The 27,076-nt window shown below is 38.5% G+C and overlaps 1 protein-coding gene across 1 annotated transcript in view; it reads right to left on the bottom strand.

The window, feature by feature from the left end:
• Positions 1-8,857: 8,857 nt before the first annotated feature.
• Positions 8,858-27,076, bottom strand: part of LOC122815779 (vomeronasal type-2 receptor 26-like) — a 22,556-nt gene continuing 4,337 nt past the window's right edge. Inside the window, exons 2-4 of the mRNA XM_044088559.1 lie at positions 14,670-14,793; positions 14,356-14,361; positions 8,858-9,765 (exon numbers count right to left, since the gene is read on the bottom strand). Of these exons, the coding sequence (XP_043944494.1) occupies positions 8,858-9,765; positions 14,356-14,361; positions 14,670-14,793 (1,038 nt within the window). The remainder of the gene's footprint in view (positions 9,766-14,355; positions 14,362-14,669; positions 14,794-27,076) is intronic.

Raw genomic sequence — 27,076 nt, forward strand, 5'->3', positions numbered from 1 at the left:
TTTTGGTCCAGGTGTTGGGGCCATAACGCATGATATGAGGTATAACCTGGTAGTGCTGGTGTGCTGTTAGTAGGCTTGCAGCAGGTTTCTATCACTGCACAGACATCGATGTTCTCCATACTGGGAAGTGCCTCAGGAGCATGCATATTGCAGTTTACACATCTGGCATTGGTCAGCATTACCCTTATGTTTCTTACCACTTATGTTTTCTAGGGTGGTGGGTTAGTCTTTTCAGCCTTGCCTACGTATGGCTCTATGGAGGTGGCAAAGGCCTTATCCGGTATCCAGACACCCAGGGGTAACAGGTGCAAGCCATCCCTGGAACAGCAGCATGGCTTGTCATGCATGACATCTCAAGCAGACAGACATTAGATCCTCTTGGACTGACAGCTGTAATTGTGCCACCTGTTAAAGCTGATCATTCTGTGTTTGTACTGTGGCATCATTCTTGGTGAGGGTTGGATGCTGCAAATGGCCAGTGTCATACTGGCCTGGAGTACATACTCAGAGAGCTCATCCATGTCTCTTTTCATGTAGTCCAGGGAGGTACATCTCGGGTCATTCACACCAGCATGGACAATGACTGCATCATATTTCTGCTTGCTTTGGGGTGACCTGCGTACTTCTGTTATGTGGTGTATTGTAGCAGCCTACAGGCAGCTTACTGTACCCTTTCCCTTGTTCAGTCTGGTGAGTGGGACAGCAGTGTGTCTGCCTATAGAGACACCTATTACAACTGTATCAGGCATGTTGTTTCTCCTTCTGGTCTGTGACTGTTTGGTACACCAGCTTTGTGTACTATGTGTTGCATGTGCTATGTCTGGAGGCTGTGGTTGCTTGGGGTCTGCTTTGGAGGCCTCTGTTGGTGTGGTGTGTTTGTAATTATGGCCTCCTGGAATGTTTTTCTGTGTTTATGTCTTTGGTTTACAGTTGTGATAGGTCTATGTGGGACTGGGTTGTGGTGTGTGTGGTTACCTTCTCCTCCTGACTAGTTTTGACAGTACTGAGTTGGGGGAGCTCAGCCTCCGGTTTGGATAAATGGTTGCATCTCTCACATATATTTGTATTTATTAGGGGGAGTTGAGGGTTGTCTGTGTACTTGGGGCAGGTGTAACATTGCCTCAGGATTCACAGATTCTACTTGTTGTAGCTGGCCTTAGTGGATTGTATGTGTGGACATATTTTATTGCCATACTACTGATCAGTGATTACTTCCCTTTTAATGTTTGCTCTATCATGTAGTAGCTTCCTCATTCTCTTGCATGGTTTGGTAATGGCAGGAGTCCAGCATGCCAGATGCCTGTGTGTATGGCATTGTGTCTTGTTATTATTTGTGATTGCATAATCCAAGCATTCCTGGCTGTGTTCATGGAATGCCTGTATAACAGATTCTGCGGTGTGTCCCATATTCTGCACCTGCGCAGGGCCTTTAGTGGATTCCACATCAGTTTGGAGGGGTGCAACTTATGCTTTACACATGTTTTTCACTGTGGTTTTCTGGTCAGGGACTGTGGTCAGGATGTGTATATCCGGTGTGATTACTCTATGGTCTGGTCTTACCAGTGAGGGATACGCTTCTCATCTTGCCATCCAGTACGCATGTTGCTGATTATCACATCCAGTATGCTTACCCCTCTTATGGGAGTGGTACGTTGTTCCTGGGCATTTTGGTTTATGGATTCTAGGAACTTTTCTTCTACTGTGTTGGTGCTAGTATAATGATCCCAGTGTATGTCTGGGTATTTTCAGTCAACAAATATAATGTGGTTTGGGGGGCTTGATATATTCATGTATTCCAACATAGGCCAGGTGCAGTTCCTGGTGTTAGGACAGTAGTCTGCAGCAGGCTATATACTGGGAGGTGGTTTTAGCCACTGGTACTTGACCAAGGCTAATCCATGCTGCTTCTTGTTGTGGTACCAACATGGGGGTGTGGTTATCCTTGACAATTATTGCTAGTCACCCTCCTTTTGTAGCTTGTTCCATGTTTTGAGACTGTAGAGCACAGTATGAGGTGTAACCTGGTAGTGTTAGGGTGCTGATGTGAGCCTTGACCCAGTTTTCTATTACAAGACAGATATCAACATTCTCCATACTGTGTGCATTTACACTGCACGCATCTTGCTGTTTAGACTTCTGGCATTGGGTAGCATTACATCTAGGTTCCTATCCCTTGTGGTACCTATGAAGGTGGGTTTGTGTTTTGAGACTTACCTATTCAGGGCACGCTGTGGGTACTGACAGCCTTTGTCTGATAGGTGCACGCCACCCCTAGCAGGTGGTGCATCATGTCATGCTCAGCATGTCTTCCCAGGCTGAAACACATTGGCTCCCCTTTGACTAATTGCATTACTTCAGCCAATTATTCCAATTGATCATCCCATCGTCATATTGTGGCTTCATGCTTGGTGAGGGTGGATGTTAGTCAGGGTCCTCAAGTGTGCATATAGTACATGGTGTTACATTACTTAACACATGGCATTCATGCCTCAGGTGGTGCTGCAGGGCTGCCTCTGTCGGATGCACATATTACACTCCCTGTACATGTTTGTGAGCAGGTCATGTCATTTTAGGCATCCCTGTTATTATTCGAGTGAGTCAGAGAGGGGTATCATTCTCAGGGTTCCTACTGAGCCAGTGTATGTGTTATGCGTTGCCTCTTTGCCAAGGCCAGTACATACTGGGCACGCCTCCTTCTGCCTACTGGGGCAGGCTCAGGTTGTTCCTCCTCTGAGTCACGCTCTGCCTGTGATGGCCTTGGCAATGATGCGGGGCTGTTTGTCCTGGCCCTATGCTGGTCCTGCTGCAGCTGTTTTCGTAAGATTATATTATGTAGCATAGCACATACCATGACAATTTGGGTACATGTAGTTGGTGAGTACTGCAAGGCTCCACCAGATGTGTCCAGACACCGGAACCGTGACTTGAGCAGCCCAAACACGCGCTCTATTACATTACGTGTTTGTACGTGTGCCTCATTATGGCGTTCCTGTTCAGGTGTGTGTGCGTTTCTGATGGGTGTCATCAGCCACGGCTCCAGTGCATAACCTGCATCCCCCACTAGGTGCCCATGTGGGATTTCCCCATCGGCAAATGTCTGGTACAGCTGCGTCAAATGCCAGATGTGGGAATCATGGTAGCTCCCAGGGCAGCCAGCACACACATTCATTATTATGCCCTGGGCATCACACATGACCTGGCAGTTGATGGAGGGGAAGCCCTTGTGGTTAATGTAGGTCCTACCCCGCTCACCAGCTGGTGCTTTGATGCGTATGTGCGTGCAGTCTATTGCACCCACTACCTCAGGGTATTCCGCTATTTGCTGGAAGAGATGCATATTGCTGGCCAATACCTCACGGGCATTGGGGAAATAAACATGATCACTGACATGTGCTGACATGGCATCCAGGAACTGGTGCAGTACCCTGGAGTCTGATGCCTGTGATATCCCCATCATATCACCAGTTGGTCTCTGGAAGGTACCTGTTGCTAGTATTCTTAGGCCAACACATACCTTGGTTTCCACTGGGATGGGTTCCTCTCTGTTGTTTCTGTGTGTGAGGCATGGCCTGCACAGCTCGACAATTTGCTGCAGGAGGTCTCTGTCCACTCTAGAGCACTCTACTATCTCCAGATCATGTAACCCGTGGTAGGTGACCCTGGGCCTGTACACTCTTCTCCGTCTCCTCACTGTGGGTTGTCTGGCACCATCTGCATTGTCACCACCCTCAGCAAGTCGCCTATGTCTCATTATGACAGCTATGGCAGCCCCTAGCATTTCTGCTCTGAGTTCAGCTTTTTCAGTTTTCACTTCTAATAGCTTACTCCTGTCTTGCAGTGTCTCTTGAGAGAAACATCCTGCACTGCTGTTTGCAGAGTTTTAAGTGCTGGGCTGGGCTACTATTCTGCCTGTGTAATTGCCTGCTTCTAATTGTTTTCACCTGCTAGCTCCAGCAGTATTCCCTGCTAGCTTCCTACTAATTCTGTTGCTTCCTTTTTCCTTTCTGTTTCCTCAGGGGGGAGCAGCGTGCGTACCAGCAGAAACATGCTCACAGTGGCTTACACGCGTGCACACATGCTTACATGGTTCAGGATCTGCCTATTCGGGTTAAAATGCACGCACACCAGCGCAAACAGTGTTACAAATCTACCAACACGCTCCCACATGCTCAGTCTGCCTTACACGCATGCACACTGTCCTACTTGTGCCTCATGGTGCTCACACGTGCGCATGCACGCCCAGCAAGAAACTTTGGTGTAAGTAACAGTGTACACCTTCCATTTCTTGACTTTCCCATGCTTATCTTGTGGCACTCCTCTTTCCATGATCTGTGTCTGCCATTTGTCATGTAACACTGACTTCCAATGAACTGCATTTCTTTCTACCATTCCCCTCTGTGATGTCACCTATCTCCTACTCTATTCCTCCCCCTTATGTATCTCTTACACTACTCAGAATGTGCTCATTTGCTATGTGACTGTGGGATTCAGTATCCTAACCCTCATTTACATCAGATTGCCTACTAATGCTTAGTTACATGTCTTAGACTCAGCTTCCCCCCTTAGCAACCACTACACGGTGGCCATGTTGTTTTTGGTCTGCTGGTCCCTGCATTGTCATTCCATGTATTGCATAAAACCCACATTTGTGGGTTTATAACCTTCATTTTTATGTTTTATACAGCGCAGCCCATTTGTGCGGGGCTGCGCTGTGTTTAAATCGGCGATCGCCGAAAAAAAAAATTATATTTTTTTAATATTTGCATCGGGGTACCTTGCCAATGGCCACATATTTGGCCATTGGCATGTTGCCTGACACATATGCACCCTTTATTTGGAGCTGACATGGCTCCATTGTGATTTTTGCAGAAACGTACTCAGTTGTTAACTGAGTACATTTCTGCAGCTAAAACAGCTCTTAAATGGGCTCCTTTCTGTTTCATGGATCGCTACTCTACCTCATTTGCATGCCTTTCGGCTGCAAGTGAGGTATTTAGCATATCCATGCCCAGTCCGTGTAAGAGACATTTTAGCTGGTCTCTTACATGGAGTTTCGGGCTGTTCCTGGATCGCGAGGCTTGCATGGAGTGTTACATGTCTCTTACACTCCATGCAAGCCTTCGTGAATCCTGCCCAATATCTTGCCTCTCTATATGTTAAATAATTTCCTTTCATGGAATTCTAGGGATGCCATCCCTGCAGGGAAATTTTATCAATAAAGATTTAAGAGTCTGAGTCCACTTTATTGCTGCAATCCGTGTTATATGCATCATATTGGAAACAAGAATGTCTTAACCACATTAACCATACCCATCAATCAAATACTTCCACATTTTACTTGTAATTCAGATAAACGTCCCCTTATTAGTATTAGCGTTAGTATTAATGTTAATGTTAGTGTTAGTATTAGTATTAGCATTAGTATCAGTGCTAGTGTTAATATTGGCATTAGTATTGATATTAGTATTAGCATTAGTATTAGTGTTAGTATTAGTATTAGCATTAGTATCAGTGCTAATGTTAGTGTTAATATTGGTATTAGTATTGATATTAGTATAAGCATTAGTATTAGTGTTAGTGTTAGTATTAGTATTAGTATTACTATTTGTATTAGCATTAGTAGCAGTGCTAATGGTAGTGTTAATATTGGTATTAGGTTCATAGGTAGGTACTAGGCTATCTGCCCGAGGGCATTTATGTCTAGCCAGAGTGTGTCAGCTTTCCCCGCCCCATTGATTAATTAACTGAGCCTCTGTCAAGAAGAGCCAATGAAGTGATCTCAGGGATGTTTTTTCTGTTACCCATCCACTCATCAAGGTTTCTCTTGAAGAGTGTTAGTGAGGGGCTCTGCCTAATGTAGTTAGAAATTTTGTTCCAAAGCATGGGGAGTCTCTGTGACAGGAATCTATCCCTCCAGCATGTTCTATTTATTGTTGTGGCAAGGTTTAGCTCACTAGAGTGGCTCGCAGTGACTTGGATTTCTTTAGGTGGAGCATGTCCATCAATTTTGAGTCGGACATGGCTTTGTAAGTCAGGCAGAGATCACCTCTGAGTAAGCGATATGCCACTGAGTACAGCTGGAGCTTTTCCAGTCAGGCTGCATAGGACATATGTTTGAGGCCAGTAATCCTCTTGTTGAGGTATTTTTGTGGTCTTTCCAGCTGTTGGAAGTGTCTTGTGAGGTACATCCCAAATGGGGCATTGTACTCTATGACGGGTCTGGTGAGTGACGAGTAGAGGGGCACTATAACCTCTTTATTTCTAGAATCGAATCCTTTAGTAATTAGATGATCTACATAGAAGGATTTCCTAACTACTTTGGCAATATGATTGTCAAAAGAGAGATTACTATCTACCTGGGTCCCCAGATGTCTTATTACTTCTTATGCATTAAGGGGGCTGCCACCTCTGTGGAAATTCATGGGTGTTTTGTTTTTCCCAAATGAGATGACTATGCATTTTTTGGAATTTAGCTTGACGCCATGACTTTGACACCAAGTGTCCGTCTCAGTAAGGCCCTTTTGAAGAATGTCCATGTCTGCCGGAGAGCCAATTATGGCTCCCAGTTTGCAGTCATCGGTGAACTTGATTAGACATAGTCCTCCTGTGTTTGCCTGTACTTCTGAGAAGTATATGCTGAACAGTAGGGGTCCCAGGACAGAGCTTTGTGGGACACCACTTGTGACTGGTTTAGAGTCGGACCTGGAGCCCGCTGTTCTTACCATGTGAGTTCTGTCTGTAAGCCAGTTGGCAACCCATATTAGTATTAATATTAGCATTAGTATTAGTGTTAATGTTAGTGTTAGTATTAGTATTAACATTAGTATCAGTGCTAATGTTAGTGTTAATATTGGTATTAGTATTGATAGTATTAGTATTAGCATTAGTATTAGTGTTAATGTTAGTGTTATTTTTAGTATTAGCATTAGCATTAGTATCAGTGCTAATGTTAGTGTTAATATTGGTATTAGTATTGATATTAGTATTAGTATTAACATTAGTGTTAATGTTAGTATTAGTATTATTATTAGCATTAGTATCAGTGCTAATGTTGGTGTTAATATTGGTATTAGTATTGATATTAGTATTAGTATTAACATTAGTGTTAATGTTAGTGTTAGCCTTCATATTAGAATTAGTGTTGGATTTAGTATTAATAAATAACTTGCAAAAAATAAATTGTAAAAGCACACATGCATTATCTTTATATTTAAGAGGAGTAATTGTCATCAACTTACATTTTTCAAAATATATTCCATAAACAACGTAGGCTTCTCTGTCCATGATAATATTCTGTATTTCTATTCTGAAATTGGTATAATTTATTGGTATTAATATTAAAACATTTTGAATACAATCATTAGAAAATGACAGCAGACAAAACTAATTCAGATCTGTCAGAAAAATAAACAGTCTGAAAGACATATGGGAATCCTTTTTTCACTCCTGCATCATAGACATATCCTCATTTTTGGATAAGTGTAAAAATGCATTACCTTCCATATGACATCTATAGTTCATAAACCAAAGGTTGCAATGGTGTTTAGACACAACAGGGAGGGGTCTTGTATTTTTTAAGTCTCATAGTAGGATGTAATGGTTTGGAATAATAGTCGAGTAGGCCTCCAAATAAAGTTTAAATGAAAAGAGCAATCTTTACTCAAAAAAAAATATTATATTTCTTCAAATGTAAAAAATATCTTGAATAAGTTATATTTTTTCATATAAGTTTAGCAAACAGTTAAATAATAAGAGAAAAAAATAAAAAAAAAATCAAATAAGAAACTAAACACATTATTTACATTGGCCTGAAGTTACAGCAATAATCGTAACCAACTTGATACAACACAATTAAACATTAGACTTTTTTTTCAAGAGGATGCTGAGTTCATTTTTAAAGTCTCAGTAAGGGATAAAAATCTTCCTCCGTGGGTTGTTGCTCCATAGGTTAGGGAAAATCCTCTGTTCTTTAATTTGAAAAGAGCAATTTTTGATAATCAGTCTTCCCCTGCATTTTGAGCTTTTTTTTATTTTTTATTGGTGTGTCAGCAGCCAGAATGACTAACATCAACGTTTCTATATGGAGCCATTGTATTCAACTTTTAAAACATATACGTTGAAAATGTATAGTCAGTAGTAAACTATATTTGTGTGTATGTCTGGTATATGTGTCTCTCTGTGTGTGTATCTGTGTCTGCATATATCTGTGTATAAGCATGTTTTTGTCTCAGGATATGATTTTCAGTCTAGGGAGGTCCAAAGTAATTTTGGCATAGAGGTAGGATCAATGACTTTTCATTACAATGGAGTGTCTGAGCCTATGCCTTAGAGAAAAAGTAGCTTTAGTAAAGCTTAGAACAAACTGAAGGATGGGATAGAACTCTTTCTGTATATTGTCTATTGCTTACATTTATGTTATTGCTGATGGTTAAGCTAGGTATAAGAAAGCCCAGACAGAATTCCAACTAACCTCTGTTGTAGCAGATTCAAGGAAGTTTTCTTTTATTTGACTTCACAGCAGTTTATGCTACTGCATTGGTCAGATTCAGTGTTCAGTAAAACAGTAAGAGTATAAAATATAAACCGTGCAGACAATAATCATGGCAGCGCAGAAGAAAATGCATGAAAGATGAACAGCAAACAAATATAACTGAGACATTCAATGATACATACGTTATGTAGCTGATTTACAATGTAAGTAAAAGTGGATGGAAGAGTTCAAAGGTTAACATGTTACATTTTCTATCTATAGTTGAACTAAAAACGGTTAGAACCTGTTACATTTTTTCTGTAACTAAAACAAGGCAGTATAGTTTTATCTATGGCATCCTATCCCAGACTGTTAATTTCTCTTACTTTACGAGTTATAAGCATTGCTCTGTTGTCTTGTAATGTGTTCTCTCCTGTTCATGTCTGGTCTAATTAAAATTATGTAACATTTGGGTGAAAAAATACTTAGTAATAATCCAGCACTGGATGACAGGATGGCAAAAATCTCCACAGCAACCATGTATTTCCCTTTTGTGCTGACATAGGCCGGTATGAATGACAACCAAACGCTTACAAAAACAATCATGCTAAATGTGATAAATTTGGTCTCATTGAAACTATCCGGTAGATTCCTGGCTAGAAAGGCAATTATAAGACAAACAGTTGCTAATATACCTAAATATGCCAGCAGCAAATAGAACATGAATATTGAGCCTTCATTACACTGAATGACTGTCTTCTCAGGATATTTGTTGTCAGACTCTAAGAAGGGTGGATAAAGTGACAGCCATACAACACATATACAACACTGAAACAGAGAACAACAAATGATAATAAAAAATGACATCTTTGATCCAACCCACTTCTTCAAACTGCTTCCTGGTTTTGTGGCATGAAAGACAATGATGACAGTTATGGTTTTTGCCAGTACTGAGGAGATACAAATGGAAAAGAATATGCCGAAAGCTGGTTGCCTGAAAATGCAAGTCTCGTTCTTTGGAGAACCAATAAATATCAGAGCAGTTAACAAACACAACTCTAATGATAACAATAGAAAGTAGCTGACTTCACGGTTATTTGCCTTGACAACTGGAGTGTTATGGTGTTTTACGAAGATAAAAAACACAACAACTGGCATTAGTGATAAGAAACCAGTAAGTGTTGCAATTGATATACCCAGGGGATCTTCATATGAAAGGAAATCTATATATTTTGGATTGCAGATGTTTTTTGCTGTATTTGGCCAGTGATCCCCCGGACACATTATGCAGTTACCTACAGAATTGTAAAAACAGAATAATATTGTGTAATGCAACAACATCCAGACAGGAAAAGATGTCAATATTCTAGGTTTCTTCTTATTAACACACCACAGCAAATATACAATTATGAGAAAGTAAATAAGTATAATACTAAACAGAAAACTAAAATGAACCTGAGATAACAATCAGTGACAAAATGAAACTGTTCATAACTTAAGCATGACAAAGAAATTAAACGTCTTTAAAGGTTTTGCAATTTACACTATAACTTAGACTGAAAAGATTCTTAATTGAAATCTCTGATCAAGCATAAGACGATTATGCAAAATAATATAAAAGAGAGAAACTTGAGAGATGCCTTCTTGAAGAACTTAAACTTCATATTCATAGGTTCATAGGTTCATAAGTAGGTACTAGGCTATTGGCCCTAGGGCCTATATAAGCCTAGCCAAAGGTACCCTGGCTTTCGCCACCCAAGAAAATTATTTTCCTGTGCCACTGTCGAGCAGAGCCACAGAAGTGATCCTCGGGGTGAATTTCCTATCTCCCATCCAATCATCAAGATTTTTCTTGAACAGTGCTAATGAGGAGCTTTGTTTGATATAGATAGGTAGTTTGTTCCACAATGTGGGAAGTCTCTGGAACAGGAATCTATCCCTCCAGCATGTTCTGTTTATTGTGGTGGTGAGGTTTAGGTCCCTAGAGCATGTAGCTTGTAGGGATTGGGATTTCTTTAAGTGGAGCATGTCTAAAAGCTCTGGGTTTGACATAGCTTTGCGTGTTAGGCAGAGATCGCCTCTGAGTAGGCGATATGCAACGGAGTAAAGCTGCAGTTTTTTGAGACGGTCTGCATAGGGCATCTCTTTGAGGCCTGTAATCCTCTTTGTCAGGTATTTCTGTGGCCTTTCCAGTTGTTGTAGATGTCTTGTGAGGTACATACCAAAAGGGGCATTGTACTCTATAATGGGTCTAATGAGTGATGAGTAGAGGGGAACAATTACCTCATTTTTCCTGGATGAGAAACCTTTTGTGATGAGGTGTGCCACACAGAAGGATTTCCTGACTACTGTGGTGATCTGATTATCAAAGGAGAGACTACTGTCCACCTGTGTCCCAAGGTCTCTTATCACACTTTCGGTGTTAAGTAGACTACCACCTATGTGGTAGTTCATGGGTACCGAGTTTTTACCAAAAGGAATGACAATGCACGTTTTGGCATTGACGGCTTTGGTGACTGCTTCAAAGAAGTCTATCAGGTTTAGGAGACATGATCTGCCTTTTACAAACCCGAACTGGGTGGGGTCCTGAGTTTGGAGACTACCAATGTCATTGTTTATAACTTCCATGATGATACGCTACATAGCCTTGCAGACCAGGCTTGTTAGGCTAATGGGGCGGTAGTTTCTGGGGTTTGTGGTGGCTCCCTCTTTGTGGATTGGGATAACTGTCACTGTGCGCCATTCAGTGGGCACATAGCCTGAGGTGAGGCTATGATTGAACATGGTACTTAGGTGTGGTGCCATTTCATTCTGTAGTCCATGTAGAATACAGCCTGGAATGTCGTCAGGTTCCATGGATGCTGTGTTCTTGTCTTTGTATAGTGTGTTTTTTACCTGTGCAGCCATGATTACAGGAACTTTGCATTCTTCTGGTATAGAGATGGGCCCTTTAGGAGATGACAGAGGGGTAAAGTTAGCACTGAACCTATCTGCCAGGATGTTGGCAATATCCGTTGGTTCTGTATATTTAGTGCCATTGTGCTGTAACTCAGAGCAGATCTGAGTGTTGCCATTGAGATTCTTGACATAGCTATAGAATGCTTTGTGGTTGCCTTTAGAGTTGCTGGCGATTTTATTTTCATAACTAGCTTTGGAGGATTTTAGGAGGGATCTCAGCTTCTTACTGAAGCTGACCAGGGAGTTTCTCCAATCATGGGATTTTACTCTTTTTTGCAACAGTTTCTTTCTTCTGTTGTAGACTTTGTTTATGGCAGGGGACCACAAGACTGGCTTCCTTTTTTTTGGAGGATAGCATCTTGGTTCTGTTAGGGATTGCACGATCCATGCACTCATGTAAGTGCTTATAAAGTGCTTCAGCTTCTTTTACATTGTGTTTGAAAAGCAGTAATCAGGGGAAACTGAAATGATGAGGGATGACTTTGTCAGAGGAATGAAAGATCCATAATGTCTGATAGGTGTTCAAGGATCAGAATGTGGAACTTAAAAGGCCACCAGCATTCTGCCATGACAGAAAAAAAAAAAATATATATATATATATATATATATATATATATGTGTGTGTGTGTGTGTGTGTGTGTGTGTGTGTGTGTATATATATATATATATATATATATATATATATATATATATATATGTGTGTGTGTGTGTGTGTGTGTGTATATATATATATATATATATATATATATATATATATATATATGTGTGTGTGTGTGTGTGTGTGTGTGTGTGTGTGTGTGTGTGTGTGTGTGTGTGTATATATATATATATATATATGTGTGTGTGTGTGTGTGTGTGTGTGTGTATGTATATATATATATATATATATATATATATATATATATATATGTGTGTGTGTGTGTGTGTGTGTGTGTATATATATATATATATATATATATATATGTGTGTGAGTGTGTGTGTGTGTGTGTGTGTGTGTGTGTGTGTGTGTGTGTGTGTGTGTGTGTGTGTGTATATATATATGTGTGTGTGTGTGTGTGTGTGTGTGTGTGTGTGTGTGTGTGTGTGTATGTGTGTGTGTGTGTGTATATATACACTACTACTGTTGCACTCTTATCTCTCCTTCACTGCTACCCAATCACTCCTTACTAGCTTCCTCTCTCTCTACTTTAAATTCAAACTCTCCTGGACTACCTGCCTTATATACATAGCTAGCCAGCAATGTATATAATTTGCAATCAGTATTATCATTGTGTACTTGTTTTATATTGTTAGGTATTTTTTTTTGTGTGTATTAGCAAATGTTTTTATTCTTGTAACTTGTATGTATTTTGTAACTCTGGAGCTTTTCTCCTCGGGTCTCCACTGAAAAAGGGCCTCGGCCCAGATGGACCAACCCGGTCAACAAATGTCAAATAAAGAAATATGCATGTATATATATATATATATATATATATATATATATATATATATATATATATATATATATACACATACAGAAGAACAAGAATGTGGTGTAGATAATTGGTTCAACTAACAACTGAACAAGAATAAACCAAAAACAAAAGAGGATGAACCAAACCACAGCAGGCAGCAGATAAAAAATAATTCATTTGAATGGTAAGCGCTTTTGCAGCACATCAAGCTGCTTCATCAGACACACAAGAAATGCAACGCCTTACCTTTAAACTAAAAATAACCAATAAAATCATTTGTTCAACTACATGGAGTAATACGTGTAGTCCTTGTTTAACGACATATACAAAAGCATATCTATAATCAGTTTAAAAATGGTCATCTAGGCTATAAACATTTAGAAACATAAACATATTTCACATAAATGTGAACAATTTAAAAAGTAATAAAAAATAAACATTTAATATATAATATATTAATAATATACAATATATAAACATATCGTACAAGAAAAGTGAATTGAGCTATAACGCAATTTATAATGCTATCTATTATAGCAAGGATATGAGAACCTGATATCAAACCTGAAACAGAGACTGTAGAAAAGAACATAATTAAATGCACCCACATGGAAACAGCCCTTACTGAGCTTTTAAGAAAGGCTGATATAGTTACTTATAAATGAATGAAATCTTAAATACTAGAAGTCACTTGCTTCCACATGATTAAATATATATAAAAATATATTGTAATATGTTGAATATGGAGCACAGGGGAGACTATCTGAAATGTTTGCATGTAAATAGTTCCAATACCTGTCTCCTTACGGTCCAGAATATGGACCAGATCATGGACAAAATAGGTCAAAGATAAACCAGTTCACTTACTTGGTGAAAGAAACTCAATAAAGGATGTGAACATTCATTGTTTTGCAAGCAGAATTTATGTGTATTCTGAATTTCAAAATAGGTAGAAAGCCCATCCCAATCATTTATACAAAATAATACTGAATATGTTTTTCATCCCACCTTTTTAACCTCCTTCCCACTGTGTCTTCTTATATTTGTTTCTTCCTGCCTGGCACAGTATCTCACATCAACACATTTGGAGGTGCTGTTTTTAAATTGAAGTTGAACTTTTGGTAAGCACCCTTATTGCTAAGGGTGGTGCAAAATTTGAGTAGAAAGTGTTAGACATCAGAAGCAGGTGAGGCTTTATTTATTTATTTGATCACACTGTCCTCACTAGCCTTGAAGGCTGGATGTACAAGTAGCTGACTCACTGATATTTCAAAACCCACGGTGGTATCATAAAATGAGCTGCCCTCAAACAAGCTCAGCAAGAGTTTGGGAAATTTAGGAGCGGTTGTCTATTATCTGCCAAATGACTCTTCTCCTACAAGCAGCCTGATTCCCTCCTTCAGGGCTGGAAAGTTGGTCACTATCTGATCAGTTCTGTGTCCCATAGCTAATTTCTCTGTACCAGGTTGTTACTTGAATCTTATCACCTGAGTTTTAGTCAGAGCTGCAATATGTCCTGCCCTCTGCTCTGTGAAAACCTGTCCCAAAGGATGATCAGGTATAGGGGTCGATACATAGCAGTGAGATATTCAAGAAAAATTGAGACCATTTTTCAGTGATGAGGTGATTGAAGCTGGAGAACTCAGATATCCCTAGATTCATACCAAAAAGATTGATACTAGTCGAGGAAAATCTAAATACTTGTGTTACACGATGACTCCTGCAATGTAATATATTAAATACAGTTATTGTATTATCAGATAATTATTTAATATAATGTCACATACCACTCTTATTTGAAATCTCATTGTCAGAACAAGGAATGCAATCAAAACAACATGGCGGCTCTCCCTGTCGTATAACTCTTCTGTATCCAGAAAGGCAGGCTTCACTGCACACAGATTTTGGAACCTAAAATAACATATTTGGAAACTAAGCATGTTATCATAACACAGAGACAAGCAAGAAACTGATCATAATATTTCTGAAACTGTTAACTCATACTTTGAATAGAAATTATTTACTGTCAAATAAATATGCGCAAATTCAACAAAGTTGTCTGCCTTTCTTGTAAAGGAAATTGCTCTGCCTTTATTTCCATTGACTGCAGAAAAATGTCTCCCTTAGACTTCCATTTATTGCTAAAGGGGATGTTTACTGCTATTTATTACATTTGATTGCCAGAAACTTTGGCTGGTCCTAAGCTAATTTTCAGCCACAACCCGGGTCCATAAGCAACGATTATAGTAAATGTGCAGAACAGAACATTGGAACAAATATCAAGATATTCAATAAAATATTTGATTGTAAAAAAAACATATTCCAATTATATGAAGTTCCAAAACTTTTACTGATATGTAAACATTAATATTCTCAAAAGTTGACAATTTCAGCACAAACTATACAAACAGAACATGAAAGAACCTGAAACCATTTTGCACATGATATTTGCAATATTTGCATGTAGGAAGTATTTTACAACATATGATAGCAGATGGAGAGAGGATGGTATACCTTTATGTGAATGTACTTTAGTAGAGACTTTAATTTACTATGATAGCTGTTCACCTTGGTTTAGTTTCCTACCTGCATGATTTCATACATTCTTATACTCTTTTTCTTTGTAGTAGGAGCAAGATGCTTCTTTTTGAAATGGTCTGCTGTGAATTAATGACTGGTTTTAGATGTCAGATGTTGTCATACTGCTAGTACCAATTTCAAGAAGGTGCTTTCATCAGCAGTGGTTTTGAAAGCAGGTCTAACTAGGGATATGGAATTATAACCATCATCGGGGAGTAAGTTTGTTGTCTGGTTTGTAGTTTTGACCTCAATGGTGGGAAATCTCCTTGACTGAGAATTCTGGAAAGTAGACAGAAAAAATAAATATTGCCCTTTCACTGTTATTAGCCATTCGCAGTGTTCCAGTAAGTGGTATTTGTGCATTCTTTGGTCATCAAAGAGAAGGAATCTACATATTTTGTTGACTATTATTTGTGTTTTTTTGAGAATTCGTATTAGAGCAGGATGTTATTAAGGGAAGTCTTGTATCCTAGTTTGGGTATTAATACATTTTTGGCTAAGGCTTTCTTGGTTGTTATAGTAAATAGACCGGAGATTTTATAGCATAGTTTGAGTTGGGTAAATGTTTGCTGACGGAATGTTTGGTGTCTCTGGTAAGTCCTAGATACTTTGCTCAAAGGCCAGTGGAAGAACATTGCCATTGTGGTCAGCTGTGTACAAGATGGAATTTTTTCCAAAGTTTTTTTTTTTTTTTTTTTTTAAAGTCATAGTGCTGGATGTTAGGGCCTCAATGAGTAATTTATTTTGTGGTTTCAAGTACATAATTTTGTGAAAGTGGTTTGAAGTTTGTGCTTCTGAGCATGTAGGTTGTGACTGGATTCTAGGGCAAAGGTGTCATCAGCATACATGATAAGATTTAGGTGTTTGATGTCTGCAGAGATTTTCTAAATAAAGAGTGAGAGAATACCAGTAAACCAAGAATGGAACCTTTGGGAAACCATGTATTAAGGATACCATAAATGAGTCTGTTAGGATATTCTTGGAATGCTTTATCATGCAGGTAGTCTTCTATCAACAGGATCAATAGAAAACTACCAGTATGATCTATTATGCAGGTAGTTTTCTATCAATCCTATTATTGGTACAATATATGGAAATTAAATCGACTGAGTTTGAAGAGGAGGAGGTTATGGTTCACAGGTTGATATGCCCTAGTCACATCCATGAAGAGCCCTATTGTTAGTTTAGATTCATTCATGTTATTGTAGATAGTGTATGTGGCACTGTATAGGGAGGAGGTATTGGGACTAAAAGCTTTTCTGAAGCCACTTTGGGCAACATACAGAAGGCCATACTTGTTTATATGATCAAATATTTGCTTGTAGATCTGTGTTTCAAATATTTTTACTAGTGGCACATATTTGAAACTAGTCTGAAGTCTTTTTTGGGGGACTATGTTATTTTTGGGGAGTGGTATGATGCATGTTTAAAGGCTTTGTGGAAAGTGCTTGAGGTTAAGTGATAGATTATAGATGTGTGAAAGAAGATTGCTATAAGTATAGCAGCCATTTTTTAAGAATATGGGGTGCAATGTGCAGAAAGTACTTCCTTTTACTATCTAATTTCAGACTCCTGTCTGTCCACAAATCTATCAAATCTGCTGGGCATTAGCTGTACTTATACCATGTTGCTAAGGCCAGAAACTCCTTATCTGTATCCATCAGGTCAATACCCTCCTTTCCATCCTTCAAAACCTTTCTGAATGACTTCCTAGCCAAAATGTGGCTTGGTTCTTGATCAACACTAGAATAAATGGGTCTATATTACCTCAACGAACATTTAAATGTTCAAATCTCTAAAGGTCAGTCTTTAGAGATCAAACATTCAAATGTTTGAAAATGTAATAAAAACAAAATAAAAAAAACAAAAATTAAGAAAAGGGTTTTAGCAGGGGGGCAAGCCCCCTGCACCCCCCACACCCCCGCTACTTAAATATAACAACTCCGAGATCGCACATCAGTGCACTACAGTGCGGAAATGGGAAATTTCCCCTTCACTACACTGTAGCGCGATCTTGGAGTTGGTATATTTAAGTAGGGAGGTGTGGGGGGGTGCAGCCCCCCTATGTGGGGGGTGCAGGGGGGCTTGCTCCCCTGCCTACACCCTTTGGTTTATGTATTTATTACTTTGTTTTTTTTTTAAGGTTTTCGAACACGTAAATGTTCGATCTATAACAGTTGACCTTTACAGATTCGAACATTTACGTGTTTGTTGATTTAATATAGACCCGAATAAACTATATTCCTAAATGTGAACAAGTACCTATTCATACTTTACACCTCCTTACTCTTCCTATTTCACACTTCCTTACTTCTATCAATTTTTCTCCCCTGGCTTTCTCTCTAAATATACTATAAGCTTGCTTTCTCTCTCACTTCATATTGAAATTCCTGTTTGTACTACACTAACTTACCTGTAATTGCTCTATAAAATGACTAAAATTTCTATAAATATTAACTTGTATCAACTCTTAACCAATGTTTTCATATTATGTCTAATTTGGTATAATTATTTGAAGTGTAGATTTTTTTATATTATTTTTGAAGATTGTAAAATTATTGTTATTAAAATGTGTTTATAATACTTTTTCTCCCTAAGCTTCCACTGAAAATGGGATCCTACCCAGTCAGAATTTCCCAGTAATCAAATGTCAATAAATAAAATATAAGGTAAAACATAAAAGGAGGATTCATTGCAGAATATAAACTATTGAAAAACAGCTGTGATGTAGGTTGGTACGCTGACAGTAGGAAAATAAGAGGTGAAGTAAGAAAGGAATGAAAAGTGGTATAGGGAGGGTGTGATATGGTTGGGTTTAGGAACTGGATGGAAGTTTTTGGGTTAGAGTTGGAGTACTAGCACAGCTATGCAGTTAAATAGGTTCTGGTGCTGGAAGGGCTAGGTAATTAACTAATGTTGGGCTAGTGGGAGTTGCGACACTTTTCAATTAGCAAGTGCTATTGAGCAAGTGTGTCATGAGCTAGTAGCATGCAGCCACTTGAAGCAGACCCCCTACTACAAGTGATTCCTACCTTTCTAACCTGAGTACTCAGTAACTGTCACACAAAAGCATGAAGATGCTGCACTAGCTGTTCACGTTCTTTGTGTATTCCATTCTGTAAATACCTTCCCTAATTTGCATGCTGTGCTTGTTTTGACCCCCCCCACAGCTTTACACTTTATATTTGTTTTACTCAAATACATGTGCTGCCTCTCCTTGCTGCAGCGCTACCATCAATATTTGTCACCTTGTGTTTGTTATTTTCATTTCTCACCATTTAAGGCCTTTACTGTGTGTTCCAATATATACTTACATTTTTTCTTTTCTTTTCTTTCACCTTTGCTCTTCCTTGACATTCTGTTAACTTCTTTCTCCATCTGTAATTTCCCTATACCTATTATTTTGTTTATCTTCTAAAACAATTTTTGTCTACAGTTTATGTACTGTGGGTTGACAGTAACCACAGCACCAGTTTAGTCGTATTCCCTGCTGTGATTGGTTGAGCCATCTGTTTGTTATCCCACAAATTAGGTTCTTTCTTTCCTGTTATTCTTCTTTCTCTATTGTCATATTATTCAAGAAATGTGCTTTTTTGTACTGAATCATATATATTTTTTTATTCCTTCATGTTGTTAATGGATGGTTTGATTAATAGCATTCCACTTATTTATTCTGATGGCATTTATTTTCCTCATAATTGTTATACTGAACTAAGCAGAACATGTTTTGTATTGCCAGTAAGCATCTGACTGATTTTATTTATTTATTGCTTTTAATTACCAGGAAAGTCTAACTGGGTACAAGATCCCTTTTCAGGGGTGGCCCAGGGAAAACACTCCATTAAAACAAAAGATTATATAAAAATTTAACACATGTAACATAAAATATGTACAAATTAGATGCAGATATGGATACAACAAGAATATGGTATGCAGACAATCACTGTGGCAACCACTAACAACAAACATGCAAAAATTAAGTTGAAAAAAGCAGAGAGCAATTGAGAATTTAAAACTTTTCCTGCAAGAGATGCATATAATTGGTTAAGATACAAAATAGTATACAATAATAGATGGAAGAGAGATTGTCTGAGCAATATAAATTTGAAGTAGAAAAGAAGGATCATTTTCTTTTGTTCTACTGAAAAATGAAAGGAGTTAGAGAGAAAAAGAAAAAAAATTGTAAATGTAGAATAACAGTCGAAACTGATACATGTGAACACAGATAATGGCAGTTGGGAACGAAAGGGGACATATTCAAGTTTTGTAAGTTCTGAAAATCAAAAGCAGACATAAGAAATGAAGTGGTGGCAGGATTTAAGTTGGGTTTAAATAAATATTATCTATCCAGGGAGGAGAAAGGCAGATCCAAGACTCTATTAGCTGAGTCTTTAGATCTATTTTGAAGGATTATAGGTGATTGTTTTTTCCAGAAATAAATTGGGAAAGTATCTCTTTGAAATCCATATCTACCCCCGCGGGTCTGTGATTTAAATCTTTCCCTTACTATTGCTGTTACAGCTCTACTAAAATTGATTCTGATTTTTCTATGCTGGAAACTCACAGATTATCTCTACAGAAACATGGTGCTGTTCTGTTCTGCATTCACCTCACTACATTAGTTTTTGCTGCGGTTTTCTATCCTACTATCATTGAAACCCACCTCACTGTCATTTCATTTATACTCCATTTTCCCAGCCACTCTATAATCTCTGCACCCACATCTCATGCTACTTTCCCCTCCCTCTTCACCACTCCTCCCATCCTGATGTATCCCTATATGTTACCTCCACCCTCTTCACTACCCCTGCCATCCCCATTTCTCCCTCTGTATTATATGTTCCACCTTCTTTAGCTTCTCCCATCTACATTTTGCCCTCTGTGTCACCTCTGCCTTCTTCACTACCCCTTCCATTCCCATTTTTCCCTGTGTTACCTCCTCCCTCTTTGTTACCTGCCCTATTCCCATTTTCCTGCTATCTTATCTCCTTCCTTTTCACAACCCCATCCCCATTTCTCTATCTCTATTTTACCTCCTCCATCTTCACTACCCATCCCATTTCTATTTGTCCCTCCATGTTACCTCCACTACCCTCCCATCCCCATTTCTCACTCTGTTTTACCTCCATCTTCACGACCTTCTCCAGTCCACATTTCTCCATATTCATTACCTCCTTCCTCATGACTACCCCATCCCATCTACATTTCGTCCTCTGTGTTACCTTCTCCCTCTTATTACCCTTTCCTGTCTCCATTTCTCCCTCTCTGTTACCTCCTCCATGTTCACTACACTCGCTCATCAGTATTTCTCCCTCTGTGTTACCTCCACCATCTTCACTACCCCCTCCCATCCCATTTCTAATTCTATGTTACCTGCTCTGTCTTCATTCCACCTCTGATGCCCATTTCTCCCTCCATGTTATCTTCTTCCTCTTCACCAGCTCTCCCATTCCCAATTCTCCCTCTATGTTACCTACTCCTTCTTTACTACCTCATCCCGTCCCATTTCTCCCTCTGTGTTACCTCCTCCCTCCTCAATACTACCTCCCATCCCCATTTCTCCCTCTGTGTTACCTCCACCATCATCACTACCTCCTCCTATCCCCATTTTTCCCTCCGTGTTACCTCCTCCATCCTCACTACCCCCTCGCATCCACATTTCTCAATCTGTGTTACCTTCTTCCTCTTCACTAGTGCCTACCATTCCCAGTTTCTCCCCCTGTGTTTGATCTTCCATCATCACTACCCCTACTATCCCCATTTCTTGTGTAATGTGTATGTAGTATAACCGGGGGTATTGTTGGGGGTAAGAGTGTAGTAAAGTTGGAAATTAATTTGTTCTCTAACAGGTTCACTATATCACCAGGCTCAGCGAATGTGTCATCATTAATCACCAGTTCAATACATTGCTGTCTGCTACACTTCAGGTTTCTGACATAGCTGTAGAAGGCCTTAAGATCATCTTTCACTTGGGAGGCTAACTTAACCTCAAAGTTGTCTTTGCTTGGCCTAATTATCCCTTCTAATTGCTATTTACTTTGATGAGGGAATGTTTATCTTTATCGGAATTACACTTCTGATTTTTGCTATATTTTATTTCCTTTTATTGTATATCTTGATTAATATGGGATGCCAACAGGGCAGTTTCCTTCTGTGGCTAGTTCTGGCCTTAAGTCTTGTAGGTTCAGCAACCTCTATGCAGCCATTGACATGACTGCACAGAGATTTTGAGAGCAATTCAGCATATGCTGGTGTATTCTTGGGGTTTGAAGGGTAATTGAATTTTGACACACCATCACTTAATAACAGGTAATTTGCCTTGGAATATTTTCAAACTGTTACTGGTTTTAATGTGATTACAGAGTTGATTTTGACTTCTGAAGGAGACAGCTTTAAGATCAGACCTTATCAGGGAGGAAGAGACATGAAGTGTGGTGTTCTTCCATATTTTTGAGCACGAAGTCCAGTATGTTGGAGTCTCTAGTGGGCATATTCACTGTTTGGTCAAAAGAGTGTGTATTTATAAAGTTCAGAAATTTCTATCCCTGTAGATTTGAAACAGTGTAGGCTTCCCAATCGATACAGGGGTAATTAAACTCTCCCATGAGTAGGCTGTCAGGCTGCATGGTAAGTGTTTCCAGTAGGTCCAAGTACACATTGTGAGCATCTTAGGACATGGAGGATGACCTATTGCTGTCTAGGATATGGTATGGAATTTTATCTATGGTGATCTGTATCTGGAAGATCTCCAGGACATCATCCTGTGTGACCACCCCAGAAGTATGCCTATTGATGAATATTGACACCTCCACCTTTAGCCCTTGTCTGTGCAGCTACTGGTCTAAAAGTGTGGAAGGCACTGAAACCTTGCATTGCTGGAGTACTCCCGATCACTTTAAATACTGTCTTGGTAACTGTAAAGATGTCTATATTCGTGACTGCGGGAGGACTTGAAGGGAGTGTAGTTTTTTTTATTAGGTTCTGTCATTGAGCAGTACCACTCTGAGGTTCTTTTGAGTTGATTTTGCTATGTCAGTAGGTTTATCAATTTAGCATTGCCTAAAAAAGGCACTGTGGGAACAGATAAAGTCTTAGTAAGTATTCAAATACATAGTGGTAAAAGGTACAGGCCATACGTTTGAAAGTAATGCAGTCTGTTGACCATGTCCTTCCAAGATGACAAATATTGGATCCCCTTAGAATGACCCCAGAAAGACAGGTGTTGAAATCAATATATATATATATTTTTTTGCTCATATTGTGGCATCATCCTTGGTGATGGCAGTACGCTGCTCAATGCCAGGCCCATACCAGCCTGAGACACATAGTCGGAAAGCTCCATAATGTCTCTCTCTTCATATAGTCCAGGGAAGTGCATCTCAGGTCATTTACACCTATATGGAGTATTATGGAATCATAGTGGTACCTGCGGCATAATGACTTGAGTGCACCCATGAGTTGCCAGAGCCTGGCTCCGGAAAAGCAACTAACAATTCTCTTCTCCTTGATCAGCCTGGATAGGGAGACATCAGTATAACTTACAATGGAGTCCCATATAATGAGAGGGAAGTGTGTGTGTTTGCCTTAGGAGCTTAGTGTTTGGGGTTCTACTGAGAATGGCAGTATGTGTGGTGTTAGATGTTTTTTTTTTTTTTCTGAGTGCCTCTGGGTTTGCTGAGGCATTGCTTTGACAGCGGGTGGCCTAGGTGCTCTGTGTTGTTTGGTAAGATTTTTTTAAGTGCCTCAGCATGGTACTTTATGTGTGCATGTTATGTGTTTTGTAAGACTGGTGCTGTGTGTGTGGTTTGACAACCTGATGTGGACTTGTACATGATATTTTAGTATCCATTGTCATTGTGTAAGTACAATTCTTGCATACTGTGCCTGATTCTTTGCGGATTAAGTGGTTGTCAGTAAACATGAGACAATTGCTACATTGTACCAAGATGCCCATATCCACCAAGCTGGCTTCAAAGAAGTTTGGAAATTGCATATTCATACTGTCCAGTCCTTTGATTTGTGAGCTACAAGGGGATGGTGTATTTGGGTTAGACAGTTATTGTGTACTTTGTGTCTGCAGACTAATAATGGTGCTTTAATGGGACAGATAAACAATACTAAAGTCTACTACTTTTAATAAATCTGTAGGTATTGCCACTCAAGACACAGGTAGCTCCTCTACACTTGCTGGCGTACAAGGTATTTGCACTATATTGCTGCTTTACTGGTTACAGTTTTATGGACCATTCTGCAGAGAAATTTTCCTTTCTAGGTGCTTGCTGCTATACAGGGCAGTGCTAATCCATGCAAACATGCAAAAATTTAAAGCAGCACAGAAAAAAATGAAAACTAAATAATGAGCCCTCTGTCCAATATAATGATTACACTGAGTCCTTTTTGTATTTCCCAACTGAAACAGAAAAGGCAACCACCACCTGCCACAATATGAATAAACCCATTCCTCCTGATGTAAACAACACAGTAGAAGAACCCCTCAAGTTCAATACTAACACAAACCACTTAAACAATGAGCTGGAAATCCTTTTCTGAAAAGATTTTCTTTTCTCATTTTAGCAATTCTTGCAGGAGTTGTAAATGTTCTAAGCAAATATTTACAAGTAAATATACTCTCTTTTTTTAATTCTTCCAAATCTTTTGGGTTTCTAATACCATGACAGGAATAAACCTCATTCTTAAGTCAAAGTATTATTAAAGTTCATGAAATTAGTATTGTTTCACTCATTGATGTCAGCCAGAAGTGCTCTTCACAGCACTCCCAATGCGCGCAGTAATGGCTCCTACTGCAATTCATACAGAGCTACATGTATTGGTAACATATATAAACATGATTGTAGACTTTTTTTATAAGACCTGTTGCGCCTACTACTATTGGAAGTATCTGGGTTACTTTCTTCCACATGGCTCTTGTTTCCACCTGCAAATCCTGATATTTTATGACTTTGTGTCTCCCTCTCTCTTTTTCTGTACACAGGACACTGTAGTCACTGGATGTGGTGATTTCAATGATCAGTGCTACTTTAGTCTTCTTTTCCTGGACCACTATATCTGGTTTTCTAGCATCTATCTTTTCAATTGTTGGTAAAGGATGTTCCCATGTGACATAGACCATCATTTGTTATGATACTTTGTGGCTCATATTTCCAGTGTTTGTATGCCACTTCAGCACCATAATGCTTGCACAATCCCCAGTGCAACAGTCTTGCCGCATTATTATGCCTTTCCGTATAAAGCCCTTCTGCCATTAGTATGTCATAACCAGCAACGAGGTGTGTAACAGTTTCCAATTTTGTTTTACAAAACCTACATTTGCCTGTTTCTCCCACATGTTCAACGGACTGTCTGTTTTTCTGACATATTCATTCTTTCTCCCACATGTTCAATGGACAAATACATTCCAATAAAGGGTCCAAGATGTATTTTTAATAGAGAAAAGGAGTTGAGTTTTATTTTGATCAGTAAAAACTATAGAATATTTTTCTGAAAAAATGTTCCAAAACTTCTAATCTAAATTCAAATAAACTTTGGCTAGCATTTCATATATTTTTTGAGATTAATTTATTAAATTCATGATCTTTATCAATAATTTCAGAGTTAGTATTTATTTGGAAATTTCAATTAAAGTAGTATTAGATGACAAAGAAAGCTTAGTTTGAAATTATGTAAAAAATGAGTTGTAAATAATTCATTAGTATTTATAGTAATAAACAAATTACAGCTAAAGACATGCAGTAGGTGGATTGGACACTCTAAATTGGCCCTAGGTGTGAGTGTGTGTGTGTGTGTGTGTGTGTGTGTGTGTGTGTGTGTGTGTGTGTGTGTGTGTGTGTGTGTGTGTGTGCATGTGTCTTCTGTGGAATGTTGGGTGCCGGGCTGGCAATTCGACACCGTAAAACTCCACTGCCAATCATGAGCGGACAGATGATCAGCTGTGGCAACCCCTAACCGGGAAAAGCCAAAAGAAGAAGAAGAAGGTCACATATGTTTTTGTATTGTTTTTTGGTAAAAATTTTTATGGATAAAATTTCAAGAATTTTAAAGCATTATGGAATGATACTTCATATTAACAAAATATTTTTTTAATATTCTAGAAATAGATAAACAAAATAAAGTTTTTTTCTTATTTAACTTGATTATAATTGTTGTGGCCAGAGAAACTGTTACAAGGAACTGCAAATCTTCTTCATAATCTACATTTGAAGACTTTCTTACTCCCCTAAATTATGCTGCAATTAAAGAAATTAAAGTAAAAGAGAGAAGAATGTATCCAAGCAAATTAAGGAGTAATCCTTGATTGAAGGTGTTGGCCCTAATTGTTTTATTTTTTTTTTCCTTTCATTTCTAGAAATTGTCTTATTTAATTTACTACCTTGTTGTACATATTGTAAATAGTTATAATTTTGTTTGTTCTTTGAAACTACAATTCATCATATTTCTTTATTGTATAATATTTTAAAGTTTATCTTTTTGTAATCATTTCTCTTTCAAAAAAATGTAATAAAAATATTTCAAGAAAAAAGGAAATTTCTTGCTGAAGGTAATTTGAAGATATTAACAGTGAGAGGAAGAGCAATTTTTTTCCAAAATAATTCAGTGAAATGCACACATAAAAGCAGGAAACAAAAGCGATCACTCAAAATAACGTAAGTGCAAGTTAGCAATCAATGGTACTTAAGTTTGTCTGGATGGCATAAGATACAAATAAAACACTTCTGGAATGCAAGCTAGGGCTACAAGCTTTGCTGAATTCCGCAAAAATGAGCAGGAGACAGTATGTAGTACATCAGATTTATTCAGGAAATATACTGGTTTCTTGAGTGGGAATTCAGTATCATGGATCCCGAGAAAACAGTGGGTGAGGGGAATACATAAAAAGCTTTTGTACAGCAGTCAATAGCAATGAAGCAGGAGATGGATGGACTTTGGAAATCAGATTTTCATAAGTGGTGGAGGGCAGAGATACAGCCTTATAAAACAACAACAGCAGAAGAGTAAAAGGGTTGGGAAATTTTCATAGAACAACCATGCTAGCTATAGAAGCTAGCAATCAAATACAGACAATACTGGATCTCTTCAGAAACTTTTACTTAATGTGTCAGTGGGGGATGGGCCAGGCACAAAATGCAAGCAGGTAAATGATAATCAGAATATAAAAACCCTGAAGTACAAACAGGGGCAAAGACAGTTCTCTCACTATTGAACTTATATTACAGTTTAATGCACCAGACTCTATAGAAATTTACCAGTAACACTGTTTATGGAAAAATCAGTAATACATGATTAAAGCAGAAATCTAATAGTAGTACACAGTACTGCCACAACTGTGAATTAAAGTGTAAGATTTTGGCCCAGCAGTGTTTAAAATACAAACAGATAGCTTTTACAAATAATTTACTTGTGGAACTAGAAGTGCAGAAAAATGCAGAAACACAACCTTCACACAACTGCTAATAAAAAAGCAAACTAAAAAATACAATCAGATGGAACACAGCAGAAAATTACAAAGCATTACCACCACTCAAGTTGCTAGAAGTGCACTTAAATAGTTAAGCAGAATTGAAATAATTAAAATAATTCATTCTATTTCCTTTTTTAT

This window comes from Protopterus annectens, chromosome 1.part1 (genome assembly GCF_019279795.1).
Source record: "Protopterus annectens isolate FY-2018-M chromosome 1.part1, PAN1.0, whole genome shotgun sequence".
Lineage (NCBI taxonomy): Eukaryota > Metazoa > Chordata > Ceratodontiformes > Protopteridae > Protopterus > Protopterus annectens.